Source organism: Emys orbicularis, chromosome 1, assembly GCF_028017835.1.
Source record: "Emys orbicularis isolate rEmyOrb1 chromosome 1, rEmyOrb1.hap1, whole genome shotgun sequence".
Lineage (NCBI taxonomy): Eukaryota > Metazoa > Chordata > Testudines > Emydidae > Emys > Emys orbicularis.
Genome location: NC_088683.1, coordinates 172,191,614 through 172,218,083, shown reverse-complemented (window position 1 = coordinate 172,218,083; position 26,470 = coordinate 172,191,614). Strand labels below are relative to the sequence as shown.

The following is a 26,470-nucleotide window of genomic DNA, read 5'->3' as shown; positions in this document are numbered from 1 at the left end:
TGAGAGACAGTGAAACACTCCAACCTGTCAGCTTTCTAGAAGCACACACTTTACTGACTTTACACAGCTCTGGTGGTTTTTAATGAAAGCAAAATGAGTTTATTAACAAAAGAACGTGGATTAAGTGATACACAGTAAAAGGGATAAAGGTAGCAAATCTAAAAACTAAACAATCTAGAAAGATACAGTCTCTGTTCCAGATCATTTCTCTCATCCACAATCTCGTGTTTCACTGGGATGCAGGAGCCATGTTAATTCTCTGTGTCCAGAGTTCAGGATCAGGATAACCTCGGCTGATGCAGCTTGATGTCTTTGTTTACTGCTAATATGTAAATTGAAGTAAACCCACATTCCTTTGTCTAGGACAAGCCTGTTTATCACCTTTACCTAGGCTTAGCTGTCTGGTCTTAAATATGTTCTAGTAACATCATACAGAGGCAATTCATAATGTCACATATAATGTTAACACACGTGAATTTTACAATGATATTAATAACCAGTGTGTTATTAGCTTTCATATGATACCTTACACAATGCCTTTTGGATAAATACCATGACAACAGAGTGTTGGATGTAGTGAGGTAGCTGGGTCTGATGAGAGATAATGTATCCAAAGCCACTGTGCTTTAAGGGCTCTTAGGGTATGTCTATGTTGCAATTAAAAACCCTTGGCTGGCCCGTGCCAGCTGACTCAGGCTCAAGGAGCTCGGACTGCAGGGCTGTTTAGTTGCAGTGCAGACTTCCAGGCTCAGTCTGCAGCCTGATCTCTGGGAAACTGCCACCTCACGGGATCTCAGAGCCCAGGCTCCAACCTGTGCCCAGAAATATATACTGCAATTAAACAGCCCTGCGAGCCCAAGTCAGCTAGCACAGGCCAGCCCCAGATGTCTAACTGCAGTGTAGACACACCCCCTACAGTCACATAAAGACATCATAGATATTCTGGATGCAGACGTGAAATTTTTCCTTCAGTCACTAAATGTGGGCAAACTACGGCTCGCGGGCCACATCCAACTGCGGGAGCTTCCTGCCCGGCCCCTGAGCTCCTGGCCCAGGAGGCTAGCCCCTGGCCCCTCCCCGCTGTTTCCCCTCCCCCGCAGCCTCAGCTCGCCCCGCCACTGGCGCAATGCTCTGGGTGGCAGGGCTGCGAGCTCCTGGGGCAGCACAGCTGCAGAGCCCGGGCCTGACCCGATGCTCTGTGCTGCGCAGTGGCGTGGCTGTCTGTCCTGCTGCTCTGGGCAGCGTGGCTGTAGTGTCGCCAACCATCGGTGCTCCAGGCAGCACGGTAAGGGGGCAGGGAGCGGTGGAGGGGGGTTGGATAGAGGACAGAGGAGTTCGGGGTGGTGGTCAGGGGGCAGGGGTGTGGATAGGGGTCGGGGCGGTCAGAGGGTGGGGTACAGGGGGGTTGAATTGGGGCAGGGGTCCCGGGGGGACAATCAGGAAGGAGAGAGGGGGTTGGATGGGGCGGTGGGGGGCAGTCAGGGGCAGGGGTTCCAGGGGCGATCGGGGGACAGGGAGAAGGGGTGGTTGTATGGGGCAGGGATCCGGGGGGGCAGTCAGGACAGAGGGGAGGGATTGGATGGGGCAGGGTTCTTGGGGGGGGGGCAATCAGGACGGAGCGGGGGGTTGGATGGGGCGGCAGGGTGCTGTCAGGGAACGGGGGGGTTGGATGGGGCAGGAGTCCTGGGGGAGGGGGCATCAGGGGGCAAGAAGCGGGGAGGGGTCGGATAGGGGGCAGGGGCTGGGCCACTCCTGGCTGTTTGTGGAGGCACAGCCTCCCCTAACCGGCCCTCCATACAATGTTGGAAACCGGATATGGTCCTCAGGCCAAAAAGTTTGCCTGCCCCTGCTTTAGTGCCATGAATTTCAGAAGTGCATCAGTCAGTCTTTGTTTTGAAAATAATATTACAAAGGTGAGATGAAGTTAGAGGTTCTAAATTACTTCTGGGAGGTAGTCTATCTACAACTTGTTTAGCACTTATTAGCATATACAGAGTGGCAGGTTTGTGGCAGACCTTGTTGGCATTGGCCTCTGAGAAGGTAAATTATCCAAAGGTAATGTGCATTATAACATGTACTGCATAACATTTGTTTGCTCCTGTGACTGCTCTGATGTGTGTTGAAAATGCAGTTTGTAATGATTTTACCATTCTGTCTTAACAGAATGTACCCATACGTCACGTCATCATTTAAAGGCACTGCGATGAAAGAAATAAAGAAGGCAGAAGTGGATGTGAAGATTGGTATGCAATATCCTGAATTGGCTATTTCTATTGAACTATCACTTTGCTTTTTATTTCAAAATTGTGGCTTAATTATGCTAATAGTAAAACTCTTTTGTGAATAGAAATCAATAACACTTTTGTAGCACTTCATATTTTTGATATGCTCAGAAATATTAGCTAAACTCCCATAACTGCTCTGTTGTGGTTAAAATATAAAATACAGAAAAAAGCATAGTCACAAATTGCCTTGCAAGGTAGGATGGGGAGCTTTAATTCAAGAAAGCAAGGAATCTAAAGAAAAGTAGCGATCCTCCTCCTAAATCCAAGGTCATACTGACATGGTGTGGGGACTCTATCATGGGAAGCAGTGACTCTGAAAAAGATTTTGGGAGTCATGAGGGGATAATTAGCTGATCGTGAGCTCCCAGTGCGACGCGATGGCCAGAAGTGTTAATGCAATCCTTGGACTAATTAGGAGGAGTACAGAGGTTGTTTTACCTCTGTGTTTGGCACTGGTGCCACTGCTCTTGGAACACTGTGTCCAGTTCTGATGCCCACAATTCAAGAAGGATGTTGATAAATTGGAGAGGGTTCAGAGTGGAGCCATGAGAATGATTAAAGGACTAGATAATATGCTTTATAGTGATAAACTCAAGGAGCTCAATCTATTTTAGCTAACAAAGAGAAGGTTAAGAAGTGAATGGATTACAGTCTATAAGTACCTAAAAGGGGAGCAAATATTTAATAATGGGCTCTTCGATCTAGCAGAGAAAGGTATAACACAATCTGGCAGCTGGAAGTTGAAACTAGACAAATTCAGATTGGAAAAAAGGCATAACTTTTAATCAGTGAGTGTTATTAACCATTGGAACAATTTTCCAAAGGTCGTGGTGGAGTCTCCATTGCTGAGAATTTTTAAATCAAGATTGGATGTTTTTTCTAGAAGATATGCTTTAGAAATTATTTTGGTGAGGTTCTCTGGTCTGTTTTCTTCAGGAGGTCAGTCTTGATGATCAGAATGGTCCCTTCTGTAAATCTAAATTAGTGACTAAGTATGTTAGTACCTCAGGAGGTGCTCACGTGCTGCAGTCTCAGTCATTCACTAAGTGCCCTTTATTCCCACAGATTCCAATAAAACAGAGGATGCTCAGCACCTCACAAATGCATAATCTGAGATTTAAAACATTTAACAGTTCCAGGTCATCATGGTGTTTACCCAATAAATGTTCTCTTTTTCTGTAGCACCAGTATTTCATAATGTCTCTAAGCTGTACTTTAAGTAATTGCTTTGCTTATGTTTTCTAGCTGAACAAGCTGTAAAAGAAGCTAAGTGCCAATTAAAGCATTTAGAAGAATCTCTTCTGCATGAGGTCAATGAGGTACTGTAGCAATGATAGTATTTCTTAAGCATATTCAGAAATATTGCTTGTTATAGCTCCACTGCAACCCATGTTTACTGGCCACAGGTGTCAGTGTGGGAAATGAACAGTGGTAGCTTTTTTGGAAAGGTACCTAATTTCTTTTTAATGTAATTTTTCTAAAAGATAGTCTAGAAACAGTTGTAATGGCAGGTTTTTTAAATTTAGCCTACCAGTAATATTAAACACCAGGGAGGACAACCAGAACTACATTTCTATCAGTTACATGTGTACTATTATTGAGGATTTTTACAAAGATTAAGTGCCTAGTCGCACTGATCTTGGATTCAATTACATTTTCAAGAAAATATTTTAAGAAGCTTCCCGCCCCCTCTTGGTTGCCTTTAAATGTGATAATGATAGTGCTTATGTATGGAGATATTGTATTCATAAAACTGTAATAATAATGCCCCCCCTATTGGTCCGCCAACCTTCTGTCCCCATGCATGCATGTAGACTTGAATTTTTTCATGATTTGCCTGCGAAATGCTGAAGACAAGGCTTGCTGTTAGTAGAAGGGCATACGTCACTTGCAAAACGTGAAATTGTGGGAGATGGAAGGAGAAGCAAGTGTGGTGATTAATTCTCAAAATCTATTTTAAGGGTCCATCACCTACAACGTAACTTCTGCTCTCCATTCAAAAATATTGTAATGATTGTTTCTTTCTCTTATAGTGTGTCACTGAAATCAGTGTTGGTTCTGTTTTGACTGGTCAGAACCACCAATAGTTTTTCTCCTGTGTCTTACCCTGCCGTTGTAAATCATTGACGGCTCTAACTTACACTTCATGCCACGGGTATTTGGGTGCAAAGTGAAACAGACCAGAATCATTGAAGTTTCATTCTGTGGCCTTAGATGTATATAAATGGAGGAATAGAGTTAATTAAAACCTACTGCCTTCTGCTCCATTCCTTGGGGTATTGTGCTCTGAACAGCAGAGTGAAAATTTAACACTGACTCTAATATATCTCGATTTAATCTCCAGTACACTAACTGTGTCTGGCAGTATCTGGGTTGGTAGCAGACTAGTGACAGGCTTGGAAGTAGGGTGGGCTCCAGAATATTCACTTTCTCAGAATGGGAAGCAGCTTGGGAAAAAAAAGTAGGGTATTAATTGATGCTAAAATAACTTGTTTTACTGCTCTTTCCCCTAAATGGAAAAGTCTGCTCAGCTTGTATTACAGGATTCTCTAGAAAATGCAAAAAGAATGTGTGAGAAGCTGGAGGAGAAACAAAGGCAAGATGTGAGACTATTTAACCAGTGTTTCATAAAAAGTGGTTGTGTACTGTATGTTGTAAATAGTGATTTGATCCAGAGTCTGATATTTAAATAGTGCTTTCTCAAATTGCAGCTGTTTGTCATTTCAAGGTGCATTTCAATTACTTTGGATGCTCCAATCCTTTACCCTTTTCTGGAAAAAAATTTAATCCTTGTAATTTTTTGGTTAAAATCTTTTAGAATGAAATTATTTTTATCTATTTAGACACTTGGGTTATGTTTTCTCCCATACACCAGGTGAAACAAATATTGTTTATAATTGTTTATAATATGGCTACAAAAATTTGAAAAGCTCAAATGCTGGCTCTCTGATGTTGAGACATTGGTGAAAAATCAACCCTAGGGTCATTGTGACAAATCTAAGCAGTGTTACACAAGACATTTTGAAAGCCCTACCTTGTAGCATGGCAATTCAGTTAGGAATAGGAGTGTGCTAGAGACCTAGGGCCATTGATCCTGCATAAAAACAAGTATTTTTAGGAGTCTGCTTCTGTCACACCCTGACAGTATTTTAAGGTGTGCTTGAGCCTACAACACCCATCTGTTGGCTAGATTAGAGTCAACTGCTTCTTTTTCTAGTTAATATCCACAAACAGCAGTTCAGATCAAACACCCTCTCTTCAGGGAAAAAGTGAGATTTGTAGTCCCTCCGTGTGGGTCCTTTTGGGCAGCCAGGAAACCCAGAGGCTGGATTATATTTTGTTTACCAGATCCTCTTCAGCATGGGTCCAAAGGGTGCCCAAAATTTTTCCATGAGGAAATGATTATTCTGTATCGTACAGGTTGACATTTCAGTCTCCTCCTCAACAAGGCTACAGCATAGAATCTTCTTTTAGAGCATGCAGTAGCTGCTTGTCTCTATTTTTATGACTTGCAAAACAGATTACAATTGAACAGAATGTAGGACACCTCCTCCACATACAGGCATATTTAGCAGACAAGGAGTACAACAGAAGGAAACAGAGATTTACTTCAGTGTCCAAAGAAGCTGACGATTATAGGCCTGTATTACCAAGGTTGATCGATATAAAGTAATGTCCATCTTCAGGCTGATATCCATAAGGTAATACATTCAAGTAGTCAACTGAAGGCATTCCCCTGTTTACAGGATCTGAGAAACACATACTTGCACTTAACTGGGGTTTTGTTTGGCTTTGGAGCCACTTACATAAGCATGTTGCTTCATTATAATGCTACTTAACACAATGGATTGATATTAGGTGAGGTGGATGTCTCACCCATTTCCCCATACCCTGACTTCTAGAAAATAGGAAGCTTTCCTTCTTCATTGTCTGCCCGCCTGGCTGTTGGGAAATTATTTGCCCTCTTTATTCTTACCCAGCTACTATCAAGGATGCAGGTCTTCCCCTTTTTACTCCTGTCTTCTGTTTTTTTCTTATTAGACTCTGTGCTGATTGCCTAGCATGGCAGTACAAATGGAGTGCTAATCAGATGCCCAGACTTTGCAAGAGCAACTTGTGGGCTGAGACTAATTAACATGGAGATTGTAAAATCATCTTGGGTTTGGCAATCCATACCAACCATCTAATGACCCATGGATATGTCCATATATAATCTATAAAGTGGTGAAATTGGGTTCAAACCTTGCTCAGAAGAGTAATCTCTTGCAGGTGGATTGTCTGGTGTGTAGGGATGATAAACTAACAGTGGGTAGATTCCTATTTCATTGGGCTATCATTCCTTTGCTCCCCACAAAACCCTTCACAGTATAGCTAGACAGTTTCCCTCCGTGCACTCTGTCAACAGAAACTTTTAAGGGAGTATGAGGAGAGAGCAGCTATTGCAAAGAACACACTACTTCAGTCAGTGCAGCAGAAAATGTCTTTGGTTATTTTGCTTTTATCCTGCAGGACAAGTAATTCTATCACATTTGCCTCTTTGCTTCATGACTTTAAATCTGTTTGGTAATACCTCCTCTGAACACTGCATCATAATGATGTGATGCCCAGAGTAATTTAAGACTTCCTGGGAATGACCCAAGAATTTTGGAATGGATAGCAACTCTGGAAAAAAAAAGTTTATAGGTTCGTAGGTTCCAAGGCCACAAGGGACCATTGTGATCATCCAGTCTGACCTCTTCTATAATACAGACCATAGAACTTCCACAAAATCATTTCTGTTTGAACTAAAGCATATCTTTCAGAAAAAACATCCAATCTTTAGCTATTGAGGAGTAGGGTGTAGAGCTGCCTCTTTAGGTAATAGCGAACACATTCTTGCTTATGTGATGCCTCACTTCAAGGAAGGCCACTACTATCATTTACCGAAAGTAAAATCCTCACTTCCTGGAATCTGAAGGTCACCTGTAGTACATGGGCTTCGTGTAGTCCTTTAACTGGATAATGCTACATTTTCTAATGTTACTGGCAGATGCAGCATACAAGTAGTGATTACATGATGGTGCTTACCTAGGAGTTCTCATACCAATTTTAATACTTTCCATTCCTCAGGCCTACCCCCCAAAATGTGGTTCATGTTAGTTGAAGCTCCTTGTTCATGATTAGTTTCTTTGACTCTGGTAGCTCCTTGCAGAAAGTCCTACAAAGCCAAAGGGCACTTTAACCCTCCATTCTCCACTAGTTGAATGGGAGGAAACATGAAGTGTATGGAATGATACAAGTCAACTCTGAGAACAAAACTGGCTAATTTTTGTGTTGCTTACTAATGGATGATGGTTACAGTATGCCTAATTTAAAAAAAAAATCTATCAGCCAGAAACTTTATGATACGAAAACAAGTGCCAATTTGGTAAGGCATTTTTCCTCTACAAATGCAACGAAAGAATGTCTTTAGCTGTTCTCATATTGATAAACATGAAAATCTTCATAGCAATGGCTTTCAGTCTTAATTTGCAGGTTAACAGCCAATGCTGTCTTTGTTAATGTCAAGCTGCCAACGTGCTACTTGGCTTGTGTTTGATTTTAAACAGGAATTTTCTGTTTTCAAAAATGGATGAATGTGATCTGCCTCTGATCCATTTCCAGTATATAGAAGTCTGTCCCATCAGTTTGAAAACCCATGAATCATGTTAGCCTTTAAAAGTTTGGATGTTTTTGTGGTCGATACTACTTTTTTATCATTTATATTTCTGGCTAAAGTGAACTGTCCAATCTCTGTATCTCCTAAACCAGATTAACAGTGGCTATTAAACTGGTAACAGTAAGTAAAATTAAATTAAATTATAAAACTTTAAAAGGAAATTTGTAAAAGAAAACTTCTTATTGATTCTACATTGCTTAGAGAATTGAGGAGGCCAAAGAAGCTCTATTTAATATTTGGAATAAACATAGAAAACAGAAGTCAAGATGGAATGTTCATCTATAACAACAGTCGCTTGGTCAGAATGTATGAGAAAGTGGGACCACATCTTAAACAGGGGTCTCGGTAAGCTTTCTTTATTATTTATTTATTTATTTATTTAGGGTTTAAAACTTTGTTTTAAAATGTAGGTATTATGAATACCAGCAGGAGTCTAAAATCCATGATCCCACCTGAAAGAGGTTATTTCCTTTCCAAGCATATGCACAACATGGATTATTTATATATTTTTGAGTGTTATATACATCCGTTAAGGGAAGAATAAATCATTCAAAATATAGTTCTGCAGTTCTCAAAGTAATTTTTTAGAGTAACTCACTATTGTTGAATTTTTTATTGCAACTTGGGAGTTCTTGAGTTCTCAGTTTCTCTGAGTTTTTACCTGCATGTAAGTGTTGCTCTTTTTATATCCTCCAAATCCTGGTGTCTGTTCCTTTCCCTATCCTGCCACTTCTGACATGTCCTCACATTTTAGAACATAATATTTTTGAGATTTATTTCATGTATTCATTTGAAATGAAGTAATTTAAATATAATTCTGCACATGACTATGATCAGACAGGATGCTAGTCTCCGTTTTCTATTAGAAAAATATTACTTAATTTCATAGAATATCAGGGTTGGAAGGGACCTCAGGAGATCATCTAGTCCAACCCCCTGCTAAAAGCAGGACCAATCCCCAATTAAATCATCCAACCAATTTTTGCCCCATATCCCTAAGTGGCCCCCTCAAAGGTTGAGCTCACAACCCTGGATTTAGCAGGCCAGTGCTCAAACCACTGAGCTATCACTGAGTCAAGGGCAGCTGCAAACAAAACAGATGACTTGTTCTTTGAACTTGGATCAAAATGCTTTGAACTGATGTTATTTCAGTTTCAGCAGTGGTGCAGTTGGAATGGTGGATGTGCCCTTAGAAGTCATGGAGCCAACACACAATAAGCAGGCCTTTGTCAATGTTAAAGAATATAACCACTTGCTGACATCCATGGAGCATTATCTGATCCAGTACTGGAAGGACATTGGAATAAGTAAATCTTTATTGTTTAGCCTGGCTTGTTTTATATAGCTATTAAAAAAAAATCTGTGTCAAACTGTTAATTCATCAAATACAGCCGATAAATTGGAAGTTAGTGTGACGGGTTCGGTCACAGATACCCCCTTGGGACTGCTACCTGATGTGCTGAGACTACCTCTGAGCCCATTTTCCCTGCCAGCTTGGGACTTCATAACCCTGTCTTGTTGAGCCAGACACGCTAACCTGCTGCAAACACAGACCGAGGTCTGAACCACGTCCCCCAAAGCTGCAGGCTTTAACTGAAAACCACTTAGCAGGTACTCCTGTCTCCAGCACCCAGATACCCAGTTCCCAATGGGGTCCAAACCCCAAATAAATCCATTTTACTCTGTATAAAGCTTATACAGGGTAAACTCATAAATTGTCAGCCCTCTATAACACTGATAGAGAGATATGCACAGCTGTTTGCTCCCCCGGGTATTGATTACTTACTCTGGGTTAATTAATAAGCCAAAAGTGATGTTATTAAGTATAAAAAGTATGATTTAGGTGGTTCCAAGTAATAACAGACAGAACAAAGTAAGTTACCAAGCAAAATAAAACAAAAACGCGCAAGTCTAAGCCTAATACAGTAGGAAGCTGAATACAGATAAAATCTCACCCTCAGAGATGTTCCAATAAGCTTCTTTCACAGACTGGACTCCTTCCTAGTCGGGGCCCAATCTTTTCCCCGGTACAGTTCTTGTTAGTTTCAGCAGCCATCTTAGGTGAAAAGCAGGGGATTTCACATGACTGCAGCCCCCTTTTTTCTGTTCCACCCCCTTTTATAGCTTTGGCACAAGGCGGGAATCTTTTGTCTCTCTATAGGTCCTTACCCCTCCTTCTAAATGGAAAAGCACCAGGTTTAAGATGGATTCCAGTACCAGGTGACATGGTCACATGTCCTGAGAGACCCCCAAGCCTTCATTCTTCCTGGCCTGACTCACAGGAAGGCTTGCAAGTAAACAGAGCCATCTACAGTCAATTGTCCTGGTTAATGGGAGCCATCAAGATTCCAAACCACCATTAATGGCCCACACTTTGCATAATTACAATAGGACCTCAGAATTATATTTCATATTTCTAGTTTCAGATACAAGAATGATGCATTCATACAAATAGGATGAACACACTAGATTATAAACTTTGTAATGATACCTTACAAGAGCAAGAGACCTTTTGCATGAAGCATATTCCAGTTACATTATATTCACACTCATTAGCATATTTTTATAAAATCATATGGAGTGCAACGTCACAGTTGGATCAGATTGTAGCTTTTAAGAACAGCCACCTGAGGGAGACAGTGTGGACCAGACACCGTACCAGTTGCAATTCCTAGAGGCATGCTGCGCGCAGAAAATAGAGGCAGAGAGATTACTAACTATTCAACTGTTGCTGCCTCTGGGAGCGCACACGGGAGCAAAGGTTGCACGTAAAGTACTTTGATATGAAGTTGAGATGGAGGTGCTATAACAATGCATGCTACCTTTTCAAATGCTAATCCTAGGATCTGGTGACAATCCCATGTGGGTCAACCAGTTGAGTTCAATTTATGTAAAGCAAGAAGCCCTAGAGCCAGGATGATAAAGGGTAAACCCAAATGGGTATCTAGCTGTAAGAGTCAAAAGTACAGCTGGAGGAATCCTAACATGCAACCTGAATTTGCTCTTTCCCAGTAGCCACAGGATGAAGACAAAGGAAACCAGGTGCAAGTTTTCTTAGCAGTGAAATCAAGCAAGCATTTTGGTTCATCTAGTAAGGAATTGGAAGTACAGGCAAATGTTACATCTATTCATTTTTTAGATAAATTGATTCTACATGTATTTACAAATTAGATGTGACCCTTGCTGTGTCCCAGTTCAAACAACGTTGTTTTAACAAATGCTGTAATCTGCTTTTTGTATAATTATTCATTATTTTCAGTGTGCACTAGAAAACTTCTACAGTGTGAAAAATGCACAGAGCCAAAAACTCCAAAGGTAATAACAAAATGTTTTTTAAGTACATCAGAAGCAGGAAGGCTGCTAAACAACCAGTGGGGCCCCTTGACGATGAAAATACAAAAGGAGCGCTTAAAGATGATAAAGTCATTGCGGAGAAACTAAATGGATTCTTTGCTTCAGTCTTCACGGCTGAGGATGTTAGGGAGATTCCCAAACCTGAGCTGGCTTTTGTAGGTGACAAATCTGAGGAACTGTCACAGATTGAAGTATCACTAGAGGAGGTTTTGGAATTAATTGATAAACTCAACATTAACAAGTCACCGGGACCAGATGGCATTCACCCAAGAGTTCTGAAAGAACTCAAATGTGAAGTTGCGGAACTATTAACTAAGGTTTGTAACCTGTCCTTTAAATCGGCTTCGGTACCCAATGACTGGAAGTTAGCTAATGTAACGCCAATATTTAAAAAGGGCTCTAGGGGTGATCCCAGCAATTACAGACCGGTAAGTCTAACGTCGGTACCGGGCAAATTAGTTGAAACAATAGTAAAGAACAAAATTGTCAGACACATAGAAAAACATAAACTCTTATGCAATAGTCAACATGGTTTCTGTAAAGGGAAATCGTGTCTTACTAATCTATTAGAATTCTTTGAAGGGGTCAACAAACATGTGGACAAGGGGGATCCGGTGGACATAGTGTACTTAGATTTCCAGAAAGCCTTTGACAAGGTCCCTCACCAAAGGCTCTTACGTAAATTAAGCTGTCATGGGATAAAAGGGAAGGTCCTTTCATGGATTGAGAACTGGTTAAAGGACAGGGAACAAAGGGTAGGAATTAATGGTAAATTCTCAGAATGGAGAGGGGTAACTAGTGGTGTTCCCCAAGGGTCAGTCCTAGGACCTATCCTATTCAATTTATTCATAAATGATCTGGAGAAAGGGGTAAACAGTGAGGTGGCAAAGTTTGCAGATGATACTAAACTACTCAAGATAGTTAAGACCAAAGCAGATTGTGAAGAACTTCAAAAAGATCTCACAAAACTAAGTGATTGGGCAACAAAATGGCAAATGAAATTTAATGTGGATAAATGTAAAGTAATGCACATTGGAAAAAATAACCCCAACTATACATACAACATGATGGGGGCTAATTTAGCTACAACGAGTCAGGAAAAAGATCTTGGCGTCATCGTGGATAGTTCTCTAAAGATGTCCACGCAGTGTGCAGAGGCGGTCAAAAAAGCAAACAGGATGTTAGGAATCATTAAAAAGGGGATAGAGAATAAGACTGAGAATATATTATTGCCCTTATATAAATCCATGGTTCGCCCACATCTCGAATACTGTGTACAGATGTGGTCTCCTCACCTCAAAAAAGATATTCTAGCACTAGAAAAGGTTCAGAAAAGAGCAACTAAAATGATTAAGGGTTTAGAGAGGGTCCCATATGAGGAAAGATTAAAGAGGCTAGGACTCTTCAGTTTGGAAAAGAGAAGACTAAGGGGGGACATGATAGAGGTATATAAAATCATGAGTGATGTTGAGAAAGTGGATAAGGAAAAGTTATTTACTTATTCCCATAATACAAGAACTAGGGGTCACCAAAAGAAATTAATAGGCAGCAGGTTTAAAACAAATAAAAGGAAGTTCTTCTTCACGCAGCGCACAGTCAACTTGTGGAACTCCTTACCTGAGGAGGTTGTGAAGGCTAGGACTATAACAATGTTTAAAAGGGGACTGGATAAATTCATGGTGGCTAAGTCCATAAATGGCTATTAGCCAGGATGGGTAAGAATGGTGTCCCTAGCCTCTGTTCGTCAGAGGATGGAGATGGATGGCAGGAGAGAGATCACTTGATCATTGCCTGTTAGGTTCACTCCCTCTGGGGCACCTGGCATTGGCCACTGTCGGTAGACAGATACTGGGCTAGATGGACCTTTGGTCTGACCCAGTACGGCCTTTCTTATGTTCTTATGTTCTTAAGCTCCTGCATCACATCTTGGTTTTGATAATAATCAGATAATTTTGGGTAGCTTTCTTGTCTTATAAATAAAAGATGCAATATCACAATTTGTTTAATTCAGATCCATAGTAGTACTTGGAATAATTGTGCTCTAGTTTGAATGAAATTATGGCCTTTAAAAAAATCTACGCATGATTTCGTCCATTAAAAAATAATGTACCTTTCTGTCTAATGCAGAGAAGTTTGGTAGCTCAAGATGTCCAGTTTCACCTGGCTACACTTATTTCCAAGCCCAGCTCCCCATCCCACACTGTCCCCATATGCAAGATTTTAGGCTGTCACAGTGGGCTTTGTGCTTTTTGTTTCTTTGTTGTAATATAAACATTTAAAAAAGAGCAGGAGGTGTGGACATGTTCTGTAAAAGATCTTCCCTTCCTCCTGAAATATTCAAGTCCTTTTTGGCTAGTGTGCATATCTATAAAAGCCCCCAAATGTTGCAAGTATGTCAATTAACCAATGGATATGTACCAGTAGCATTAGCTCCCCACATATCTGGTTCCTTTGGGACAAGTGTAGCCTCAATCCAGCCTTGGACAAGTGTGCCTTCCTTTATACATGATTGATCCGCCAGTATTGCTCTGTATGAAAGAAAGCACAAGAAACACATCTACACAGGCAGTTAAAAGAGGGTCTTTTCTCTCTTCCTAGAAAAAAAGTGGTAGAGTGCTTTTAAACTCCAGTGTATGAGAAACTGCTCCTGAAACCTTAAAAGGGATATGTATGTAGTTCCTTACTTACTTTTGAAGATGGCTAGGGAGAAGGAGAAGTTAGTTGAAGTAAACAATTACGCGCTTGCATGGATGGGAGCAGTGAACAGGGTTTCCTGTAGTGCTGCATATCCTTATGCACCATAAGCTATATTGATGCTCTGCTTCCAATTAGCTTTAATGTAGGAGACGTTGTTTAGACGTTAGTAAACTACCCATTTTAACTTTTGGAGCAACTTTGTCTTTTCGGACCTTGGCTCCAAATATGTCTCTATGACGTACTCAACCAATCCACCTCAGGATGTCTGTGCGTAGAGTCCTTTCTTTCAGTGCAGGTCTGAGAATCAGCCATCCAATTGGTCTTGGTTACTATTATTTAATATTGGTGGATAGCGCAGGTGTGCATGGCACTTGATGGAGAACAGCATATTAAAAGATATGTTATGGTGGCAGGAAAAATGAATGGAGCAGAGAAGGAGAAAAATCTTACACAGAACAAGATAGAGGTGGCTTGTTTTGCAAACCACTAACGTGTTTTTGGTTTTTTTAAGTAAGTCGATATTAAAAAGTTAGCATTGGATCACGTTTGGTGAATGCATATGGAGGGGATGGACGTGATGGAATAGTGTTTGTTAGGCTCTGTCAAATATAAAACAAAGCAGAGTCCCTGCCTTTGAAGGTATTTGAAGGAGGAGAGAGAGTGCAAGGCTCTCGGTACCAGATGCTTGAAGCTGCCCATGGAGATGTTTGAGGGAGAAGGAAACTAAGGGAGGCATGAATTGAAGCAGAATTGGTAGATCAGAAGGCCCAAGTGGGGCTTTACTTAAAGCCGACTGACTTGAGGCAGAGGGTGCAATCCGTGACCTTTCCTTCCTACTTTCTCCCACAACTTTCACTGACAGCAGCACACGTTTTTATTGACTTTAACAATTCTTCCCGCTCCAAGCACACTGCCTATGGTACCCAAGTGAAGTTGTGGCTGTGTCAACTTCTTAGAGCTAGAAATGTTTTGAAAGAAATACAAAGTAATTATTGCCCTGCTCTTGGATGCTACATTTACCATGAGAGACTAGAACTGATTAACTCTGTTGACTGTATTTATGTGCTTAAACAAGCTAGTGGTTTGGATCCAATATTTTTTGCTGTTTATAAAATAAGTTCTTAAAGTTTAATCCTTTAGAGCCTAATTTGCAGTTACACGCTTAGTCTCATTGAAGTAAACGTGGGAATAGGGGGCACAACATATGAACCTCAATGTAATAAGCAAGGTCCGCAAAGAGTAATGTATCTGACAGAATAAGTTTATCAAAGTAACTGATCAAAATTAAAAAATTAGAACAATTCACACAGCTTTTCTGCCAGGTGTTTATGAGCAAAATAATTGTTCTTTCCAGTTAGTCTGTACGTAGAGTCATAGAGTTTAGGCAGGGACTACCAGATCATCTAGTCTGACCTCCTGTGTGATATTCCTAGATAATCCTGTCAAGTGACCCGCACACACATGCTGCAGAATCTGACCTGGGGGAAAATTCCTTCCCCCTCATATGGCGATCAGTTAGACCCTGAGCATGTGAGCAAGACCCAGTTAGCCAAGTACCTGAAAGAGCCCTCTCAGAGTCTTGGCTCTCCCCATCCAATGGCCCATCTCCAGCCATGCCCATCCCTGACACCTCAGAGGAAGGAGATAAAAAACAAAACAGAATACACTGCAATGGGTACATCTCTTCCTGACTGCTGCCAGTGGCTGGCTGAAGCCCTGGAGTATAAGATTTTTATGAATATAAGACATAAAGCAGAAGTGAGCCCCACAGCTGCTGAGCCCTGCCCTGCCCCCTACTATCACATCATGCTTGCATTAGTTCCCTCTTTTGCTGATTATGATGGTGTATCCCTAGTATATACTGTTGGCTCTCTGGGAGTGCGGTCTAGTGCTTGGGTGAGAAAACAGTTGTTGAACACCTCTGGATTCTGTTTCTAGTCTGCCACTGACTTCATGTGACCTGGAGCAAGCCACCGAAACTTGGGACAAAATTTTCAAACCCAGGTGCCTTAAGTTAAGCTCCTAAATCTGTCTTTAGGCCTTCAAAGTAGAATTTACAAAAGTACCTAAGTGACTTATAAGCACAAACACCATTAACTTTAAATGGTGATACTGCCCTAAAATAATTTAAGCACTCTTTTTTAAATTCTACATGGAAGGCCTAAATACAGATTTAGGAGTCTAATAGTTTAGACACCCATGTTTTAAAACTTTGGCCTCTGTGCCTTCATTGTCCTGTCTAAGTTGAGGATAGGAATACGTTCTACCTCGGAGGTCTTGTAATAATTTAACTAAAATATATTAGAAAATACTTCCCATGTCACTGACGCTTTGAGTGAAAGGGGGGGGAGTGTTCCACAAATATATGTTAATGTTGATTTTTATTTTTTTTTGTCTTCACTTTTGTTTTGTTTTTTTGGTGGCTTAAAAATGTGTGAGGACAAAGCTTCCTTTGTGGAGCCAATCACCATTAAAAAGTTAAAGATTGAAAATTACTGCTTATATCTGCAATGCACTGGATAACTACAAACATACCTAGTCTCTGTCTTAAATGTTTGTGAATTGGAATTTCACAGTAGTCTTTAGCTTATAATGGATTTGAGCTGATAGAAAGGCATTTGAAAGGTGACCCACTGGTCTCTCTGTGTATTACTACCTCATTCTGTATAGAAACTGTAATATTTACATAGTGCTATGTATCTTCAAAGTACTTCACAAACATGGACTAATCATCCCCACTCCTCATATAATGTAAGTAAATATTTGACTGATAGGGACACAGAAGGGGATGTGACTTATTCCAAGACCACGAGAGTGTCCATTTCTAAACCCACATGAATGTTTAGGATCCCATCTTTCAGTCCTGTTTCCAGACCACATCTTGTTCCCACTACCTTCATGCTCGCTTGCAACTTCTCTTAAAAGCTACTGGTCCCCCATTTGCAAAGCACGTTCTTTAACTAACATCTGTAGTTTATATATAAACTTATTCTTCTGCTACTGAATATTGTATCTATATAAATATATATTCTTCTTTAGGTCAGAAAGGAGTAACTTCATTCTGGAATGCATTTGGATATCTAAGTGACAAATGGCTGGAGAAACCCTCAGATGCAATTCAGTATAAGAGAAGACGTGCAGTGGAAATTCCTGCCCTGGTTCAGTGTGGTGAGTTTATATAATTGGATACATAAAAGGAGAAATAAGGAGAGGATTTAATAGGATAATAAAAAAGAAAGGCCTTTAAATTGTAACACCTTAATCCCAGCTTTCCCCAGCATTTGACACTGTATACTGCTGTGTTTTCATGTGCTTCTTCCTTCAGAAGATCTTCTTATAGCCCCTATGTTTCATTTTCCATCTACCCCTTAAAAAAATCCATTCACAGCTATTTTTTATAACTGTGCATGTTCCACTTCTGTATGTTTCATCGCATCATATTTAAAGGCTGCCAACAAACTGCGGTTTTAATATGCTCCAGAGTGAAAGGGTTATTGGTGAAGGACCGCAGAATTGGAGCACAGCTTTGGCTTTTAATTGATAGTTATCCATTGTTTAAAATTAATTTGCCAAACTTCTTTTACAAATTGTCCTTACATAACATGTTTTTGTGCGAAGCTGTTTCATTCTTTCCCAGCAATGTGCCTCTCTGCCATGCCAGGTTGGGTTCGTTATTGCTCTCTATCAGGACAGGATCAAACCTCAACTGGGCAGTTTTTATTTGATTTGGGTTTTTCTCAGTTTCTGTTAATTTGTTTCTTGCTTTTTACAACATTAGCTTTGTAAAGACACCTTGCTTTTTTAACTTTTGAATTATTGTCTGAGCTTCCCACTTCCTATGGCAAAATCTGAGTTTACAGATGGCTTGCTATGCCTCTGGTATCCTAGTATGAAATTGATCTCACATTTCAATTGATCACAGTATAATTAAATATTACAGGGCTTTGTTATCCTACTAAGTAGCTTTGAGCTCCTGTTCCTGCAGTTCTGAGTCAGAAGTTTAATAAAAGGCTTTTTCATGAAAAAGCCCAGTAAGTAAATTCTCCCACATCAGTGTCACAGAAATAAAGTGTTCCCTACATTAAGTTATCTGCTCCCAGAAAGGAAACGGCTAGTCATAACACTGTGAGCACAGACTATGATGTTTAAATTGGCTCTTGAATTTATAGCATATGAGAAAAATTTAAATTTTTATTTCAGAAACACCAGTTAAAACTTTTGTCAAGTAAAAAACATGGATGGAAAACATTGTTTTTAAATTACTCATTAGGGTACTCTGTACATTTAAGATTCTGAAGCTATTCTAGTGTCACGAAAACTTGAACCAGTATGAAGTCCAGGATTTGCTGTTTAGTCCTGGCTCAGTGCCAAAATATCTCCCCCTTCTCCCCCACTACACGGAGGAATTTGTGATATACCTTGAATCATCAGGACTCACTAATACTTGTCATTGATCACTAGACAGCTGGAATGTTCGGCTTTACAGTGCTATATATGGTATTCATTTCCAGCCATGTCCGCGCGTGCTGCTTGTTGGAAATCACATCAGTCTTGTCTCCCCATCCCATTTCAATACAGTTGTAATCCACCATTTGCATTTCAAAGCAGTCTGGAGTTTATTTCTTAGACGCACAAAGCATTTTGCAAATTTGTCAGATCTGCTTGCTAAATTCATGTCAGAATTGAAGAGAGAGGCAAGGTAAGGGAGGGATGGGGCAAGCAAGACAGCAGTAACCTATTTAACATATAATATTTCATGACTTGTCATGGGTAGATGTAGTTTGACATCTTGAAAGCATTTGTACTGGTTAACTGATCCGTAAATATTTCAAAATGCTGATCCTGGTCTAGAAATCAGTGAAACTTTAGTTGCTCTAATATAGTTGGCACAATAACTACCACTATTCAGAAAATATACTCCTCACCTTCTCTTACTACTTAATCCTAATAATAAGGCATTAAATCCAAATTGGATTAGTTCTTCCCCAACAGGTATTGCAGCACTTCATATTTTCCGAATGCCTACTGCAGTATGATCAGCTACCTTTTGGAAAGTGTTAATAACAAGTGTTCCCGGGGTAGAAATAACACCAAAATAAGTGACAGTGTTGGACAGCATACACTAATTATCTAAAGTTACAGTTGTAAGCGGAGTATCTGCCAAACTGTATGTAAAATGTGAAATTATACATGGCGATTCCTTTGCTAACATGAGTCCAACTAACTGGATTGCCCTCAGAGGGAGAGAAATTATAACTAACGCATCTTAGAAACCTCTAAAAGTTATGTGAAACTGATATGATCTATGAAAAGCTATTTCAAGGCCCTGTATCTTCTGTTTTAGTGGGATTGGAAGCCTTATGCCATAGAATGTGAGCTTGGTTCCTGACTTTCTAACAGAGGTTTGGGGTGGTAGAATCAGCCATTTCTATCCTTGATGGGTCATGACGTTCACAACCTGTCACTCATTCAGGACTGAACACTGCCTGTCCTGGAACTTGGGACAGCTGAGCTTTGGGGGAATAGGGAAAGGTAACATTTATGTTGTATGTTGCCTTTTTTTTTTTTTTTCAATGGCAGCCATTTGCTGGAATTTCTTTTAATATGCCAAAATTAGTTAGTTAGTAGACAGAGGGAAAATGAGACAGTCAAAGCTGCATGTTGAATCCCATTAGCACAATAAATGGGGGGTGAGGTTTGTTTGTTTTTATATGCGCTATGATGTAGTAATTTTCTTCTAACTACTTAATTAGATATCTGCCTTAAATGGAGGGTTCTGTCATCGCCCACTGATATCGAAAACAAAGACCACTGTGGAATCTGGACTTGTGAAATGATCCCTGGTCCTCTGGAAAACAAGTAAGCTTTTGATTAGCAATACTATATAACTGATTAGCATATTAATAATGAATTACCATTTATTAGCCATCTCCCTTGAAGCCAGAGTAATAAACAAATGCAAACAGTAAAGTATAGATGATATAGAAATATTTGCAAAAGCAAATACCATGTGAAACTTTACTCTTGTGATCGTTATATTAGAGAACAAAGGCAGAATAATGGGGGTGTATCTAACCTTGTTAACTGCAGTAAGTAGCAGATAGTATGTGTATCAGCTCTGCTACTTCGGACACTTGCCACTAATGGCATACTCCAATGGTAATCCCTATCCCTCCTTTAATAATGAATTCAGTCATTGGGAGAAGGGACATTTTGGGGTCACTCACATCTAATCTAAATCTGAGTCTGTCTGTCTGTCTGATTTTAGTGCCCAAAGCTCCATTGCGGAGAAAGCATGCTCAGGTTAATGCGAGTCAGGCAGCAATGTGGTCGCAGCAGGAAAGCTGATCCTGTATTAATTATGTATTAATTATTCAGGCAGAGAGCAGTGGGGTGTGTGTGTGTGTGTGTGTGTGTGTGTGTGTGTGTGTGTGTGTGTGTGTGTGTGTGTGTGTGTGTGTGTGTGTGTGTGAAGAGAGAGAGATTCCATGCGCAGCTTTATTACGAAAGGTGACTGTAAAAAATGTCATCTGATGTCTGTACTAAACACAGTGAAACTACAGGTAAGTATTTTTTCTGACTGCCAGTCCTATAATCCTAAACGAGGCTCTGACAGTCAAGCTTGGTTCCATCTTTATCACACGATCAAGGTTCCATGGGCAAAACTGGGCCCTCAGGCCATGTCTACACCACAGAATTATATCGACCTAATTTAGGTCGGTATACAGCCACCGCAGTTATTAAATCGCTTGTGTGCGCACGCATACTTGGCTCCTTGGGTCAGCGATGCGCGTCCTCACCAGGAATGCTTGTATTGATTGTATCATCAGTGTGGGGGCACTGTGGGACAGCCCCTGAAAGCCAGTGACAGTCAATGTAAGCAATGCAGTCAATCTAATTACAGACACTGCATCAATCTAATTACATGAAGCACTTACTTCGGTGGGAGCCAAATTTAAGTGAAGACACATCTACAGCTGGGTTGATGCAAGGCAGCTTATGTCGACCTAACTGTGTAGTGTAGAGCAGGGGTTCTCAACCTTTTTATTTCTGAGTCCGCCCCCAACATGCTATAAAAACTCCATGGCCCACCAGTGCCACAACACTGTTTTTCTGCATATAAAAGCCAGGGCCAGCATAAAAGCAGGGCAATTTCTCGGGGCCCCACGCCATAGGGGTCCCCAAAAAGCTAAGCTGCTCAGGCTTCAACTTCAGCCCCAGGTGGCAGGGCTTAGAGCCCTGGAGCTTCAGTCCCACACAGCAGAGCTTCAGCTTTCTGCCATGGGTCCCAGCCAGTCTAAAACTGGCCCTGCTTGGCGGCCCCCCCGAAACCTGCTCACAGCCCCTCAGGAGGCGCCAGACCCCTAGTTGAGAACCACTGGTGTAGAGCAGGCCTTGGTGGCCACTGTGCAATTAGCATATTGCACAGGCATATCTGACTGGGTCATGGTAAGTAATTCTGGTGCACAAGAAGGAATAGAAACCAGCTCTCTTCCTTTAATCGGTGTTTGCACCCCAGAACTAACAAGAGTTAAAAGTAGTAAAGCTAATTTTTGTCACTGAAATTAACAGAAGTGATGTGGAGTATATTCAGAGAACAGTTCTATTGTGTAAGATGATGCCTCTTTTAGTCACTTTGGAGGGCAGTACTATACTTTGAACCACTGAAGATAATTCCTTGCCAGACAATACAAGATAACAGAGCACGTATTCCTTTTCACTCATTTTTCTCTTATATCGATTGAAACCATATTGTAGGTGTAATAGACCAGAACGTTTACCCTCCATCCCTTTGGGCACTTTGAACAGACTATCACTGTCACCGAATGAAAAAGAAAAACTCCTCTTAGATTCAATCCAGCGACATCAAAGGAAGCTGGAAAACTTGCAGTCCCAGGTGAGCTGTTACCTTTAGCTTACACTGTTTTCCTCTGAGCTGTCTGGCGTTTGTCTTAGGGAAAGTTCCCACTAACTCGATGTGAATCTAAAAATTAAACATTCTTGGTTTGTTTGTTTTGTTTTGTTTTTTGAAAGAATGGGGAGAAAAGCAGAATGTGTAAAAACTCTGATTCAGGTAGAACATGTTCCATGGCAGTATTTTTCAGTGATAGAGTTGGAATTATTAATCAAGTGAAAACCATTTCATTAACTTTGGTTTAGTAACTATCAAATTGTGAGTTGATCTTTGTTTTTTCTGAAATACATCATGTGAAGTGAAATTAAGTTCTACTAGTTGGTAAGTAAAGCGATATGTAATTGATACTATCTTCAGAGGTGAGAATTGCATAATTTGTTTTGCTCTATCATTTATTTTCTAATAGAAATTAGGATTCTGGAAATTGCTGCTGCAATCTTCATTACCAAATTCTGTCTGGGAGTTAAATATGCACGGTCCATAAATTCCAGAAATACTGGTACCTTTTGGTAGACTTAATATTTACTGGGTACTAAAAGGATAAATAGCTTGATTTCTAGATAAAAAATAATCCTCTCAAATTGGAGTGTATATAAACATTGTTGTCCTTTTTAGGGTGGTAGTAGATATTGGAGACTGGTTTGTTTCCTGTAGGAGGCGAAATCAGTGGAGTAAGGTCAAAATATTTTCATAGTGTGACTAGTTTGTTTTACACTACATACATCAGTCGTTGAACAGAGCTGGTCACAATCAGCATGCAGACAAATCCTTCTTTTGGGAATACAGCCAAACACCAATGCCTGGCTTCAAGGAAACAACTCTTTTGAGCTAGGCATTTCTGAAGGCAGAAAGCAAACTCTTGATGTTAGCAATAACTTTTCCAAAAAATAACCCGATTCAGAAAACTAACAGCACAGAATTTCTTCAGACTGAAGAGTGCTTGTGCTCCAAGAAGAAAGTTGTAAAACTGTGGAAGAGGGCCATAACAATAGTCTAGGAACAGAAAAGGCCATTCTGTCAAACAAATCATTTCACAGCTTGCTCACCATATTTTTCAGCACTGAGTCTTATATCTTAGTCCTATACTCTAGAAATAAATCCTAAATGCCTCTGAAATTCATTTATTATCATAGCTGTAGTTTTTCTCCCTAGTTACTCATTCATAAGTTTGACTAATTCTGCTGAAACGGTTCCATACAGTGGGGACATACTCCACGATTAGATTTCAAAAATCTTCCACTGTTGCTTTTGATAACTTCGCACACTTGTAGTTAGCTCAGCTCAGTCTCCTTTTTTCCTGTTGTCTTATACGGATAAACTGAATTATTCCGCGCCTTCTTCAAGAAAGTTTCTATGTAAGATTACCTATAATGATCAAAGATGAAGTCAAAATGTCTCATATATAGGCAACATTGTCTCTTACTTTGTAGTAGCAAAGGGAAAGAACACCATTTAACACCTGGTTTGCCTCTGAAACCGCTGCTGTATGCTAAGATTTCAATAATTTTTCCACAATAATTAGCTTTGATTAGTTACAATTTGCTCTTATTTTTAGTATCTTCTGGAAACCTAGAGAACTTGTTTCCAGGACAGTTATCCAATTCGTTACTGGTATGCACAGGCTCCCATGGAAATGCTGAGGTTTAGCATTGGACTGTAACTAGTGTTATTGCGGTAATACAAGTATTCGCTATAGTATGGTTGTGTATGGGGTTGTCAGGGAGGGGTAGTACCTCTGATGGGGGAGCAGTCGTACTCCTAGGAGTAGCTCATCCACTTTGGTCCCCACTTGACACCCAGCTCTCACCTGTGGCTCCAAGTAGCTGTCAGCATGCGACAGCGGCCACACCCCGGAGACCGTCTCGACTGGCGGGCTAAACCAGGTGAGGGTAGCTGATGAGTATGAGACTCTCGGTGAGTCAGGGCTTGTCTACCCATTGCATGCGAAGGCTGGATCCGGCTGACTGAGGCAACCTGGTTCAACCTGGTTCAATGGTCAGGAAGGCGGTGACAGCAAGCGTTGTGGAACGCTTAAGAGCACGACAAGACACGTAGGCGTCCTGGTCATCCACTGCGCCCTGTCCTATCTCCAGCCGTCTCGACTTCTGTCCTGCCACTGGATACAGATAGGAACTGGGAAGAGAGAGTGAGGCTGACGTTGCGCAACTCTCCCTCACTTTAATCCAATTCACGCGCAAGTCTCAACATCATATCATATCATATCACATCATATCAAGTCCTGTGGCGATGGGCGAGCGACGAAGCAGCAGGTGTGGATACACTGGGAGCTGTAGCCGCGGACCTGCACATAGGCGGCTCAGGCATAATGGTCGTTCCTCACTGACCGAAGCAGCAGTGGAGGTCGGCATCTTCTTGAGCGACTGAGCAGCCCTATTCAGGATTGCACTGCTCACCTCCGTAGAAGGAGGAGGGGGCTAGAAAAGGTGCCCTAAACATTGCCTGCTTCACCTTACCCTGGCCAGCATACCGCAGCTGGCGGGGATCCCATAAAAGCAGTCGAACAAAAATAAAAACAAAATTTAGAGTGACACCGATCACTATTGGCACATGGAATGTGCGCACGTTACTGGACAACATCACGGCAGACAGACCAGAGAGAAGAACAGCACTTGTCGCTAGAGAGCTCGCACGCTACAACATTGATATTGCAGCCCTTAGCGAAACTCGCCTTGCTAATGAAGGACAGCTATCCGAGTCAGGTGGTGGCTATACATTCTTCTGGAGTGGCCGCAGCAGTGATGAGCGTCGCGAATCTGGAGTTGGCTTCGCCATCAAGAATTATCTTGTTCGGAAACTTGCCAGTTCCCCCAAGGGTATGAATGACCGGCTCATGACAATGCAGCTTCCGCTTCAAAAAGGAAAACAAGCTACTTTGATCAGCGCATATGCTCCTACAATGACCAACCCAGAGGATGTGAAGGATAAATTCTACGAAGAACTAGATACTCTGTTATCATCAGTGCACCGCACAGACAAGCTGATTCTGCTTGGCGATTTTAACGCAAGAGTCGGATGCGATGCCGCAGCCTGGGAAGGAGTCATCAGGAAAAATGGAGTGGGAAAGTGCAACAGCAATGGCCTGTTACTGCTGAAAACTTGTGCAGCACATGGCCTTCTGATCAGCAATACGGTCTTCCGCCTTCCTACCCGCAACAGGACTTCGTGGATGCATCCCCGTTCCAAGCACTGGCATTTGATCGATTATGTCATCATCAGGAGAAGGGACAGACAAGATGTCAGGGTTACAAAAGCTGTGTGTGGCGCTGACTGTTGGACGGATCATAGGCTCATAGTATCCAAAATGAAGCTCCGTATCATGCCGAAGAGACGACCACAAGGCTGTAAGACTCTCAAAAGGATCAATGTGTCGAAGCTGAAGAACAGCTGCATCACTGAAAATCTAGCGGAAGACCTAGAGAATGAGCTTGCTGATCTTCGTATTGAGGATGACGCTGAGAAAGACTGGGAGCGATTCCGCAACACTGTCCATACAGCTGCATCGAAGGTATAGGGGCCCTCCACATGCAGGCGGCAAGACTGGTTTGATGAAAATGATGCAGAAATCCAGGCCTTACTTGCTGAGAAGCACCACCTGCATCGTGCATATCAAAACGATCCATCCTCGGCGGCAAAGAAGACCGCCTTTATCAACGTTCGCAGAACAGTACAGAACCGATTGCGCAAAATGCGGGACTTGTGGCTGAGTGCCAAAGCAGATGAAATACAGGCATATGCAGACAGGAACGACTTTAAGCAGTTTTATGAAGCCCTTAACACACTCTATGGTCCACAGTCTTCTGGGAGCTTTCCCCTCCTGAACTCTGATGGTACTGTGCTCCTTACAGAGAAGACGCAGATTCTCTAGAGATGGGCTGAACACTTTGAAGCAATTCTCAATCGCCCCTCAGTCATCAATGATGAGGCCATTGACAAGATGCCCCAAGTTGCAGTCAATGACTCCATGGATGCTTCACCAGAAGAGGACGAAGTGAAGAAAGCTATCAATCAGCTGTCAAGTGGCAAAGCCCCAGGGTCAGATGCCATACCAGCAGAGGTGTACAAAGTCGGTGGACCCGTGCTGCTACGGAAATTCACTGAGCTGTTTCAGTCCTTCTGGGGGCAGGGAACCATTCCACAGGAATTTAGAGACGCATCCATCTTGCACCTCTATAAGAGGAAGGGCAATCGCCAGGTATGCGACAATCACCGTGGAATCTCGCTGCTTTCTACAGCGGGGAAAGTTCTTGCACGGGTTCTGTTGAACCGATTGATTACTCACCTGGAGAAGGGCTTACTGCCAGAATCACAGTGTGGCTTCCGCAAAGGTCGTGGGACTATTGACATGATCTTTGCTGTGCGTCAGCTACAGGAGAAATGTCAAGAGCAGAATCGTGAACTCTACACAACTTTTGTGGACCTCACAAAAGCATTTGACTCTGTCAGTCGCCAGGGCCTGTGGAGGAACATGTCGAAATTTGGCTGTCCAGACAGATTTATACG

General features: G+C 41.5%; 1 protein-coding gene across 1 annotated transcript in view; it reads left to right on the top strand.

Moving 5' to 3' along the window:
- MORC1 (MORC family CW-type zinc finger 1) overlaps positions 1–26,470 on the top strand; it is a 99,528-nt gene that overhangs the window by 31,191 nt on the left and 41,867 nt on the right. Inside the window, exons 10-17 of the mRNA XM_065423128.1 lie at positions 2,164–2,243; positions 3,531–3,604; positions 4,808–4,881; positions 8,185–8,328; positions 9,136–9,290; positions 17,074–17,202; positions 19,788–19,893; positions 21,793–21,931. Of these exons, the coding sequence (XP_065279200.1) occupies positions 2,164–2,243; positions 3,531–3,604; positions 4,808–4,881; positions 8,185–8,328; positions 9,136–9,290; positions 17,074–17,202; positions 19,788–19,893; positions 21,793–21,931 (901 nt within the window). The remainder of the gene's footprint in view (positions 1–2,163; positions 2,244–3,530; positions 3,605–4,807; positions 4,882–8,184; positions 8,329–9,135; positions 9,291–17,073; positions 17,203–19,787; positions 19,894–21,792; positions 21,932–26,470) is intronic.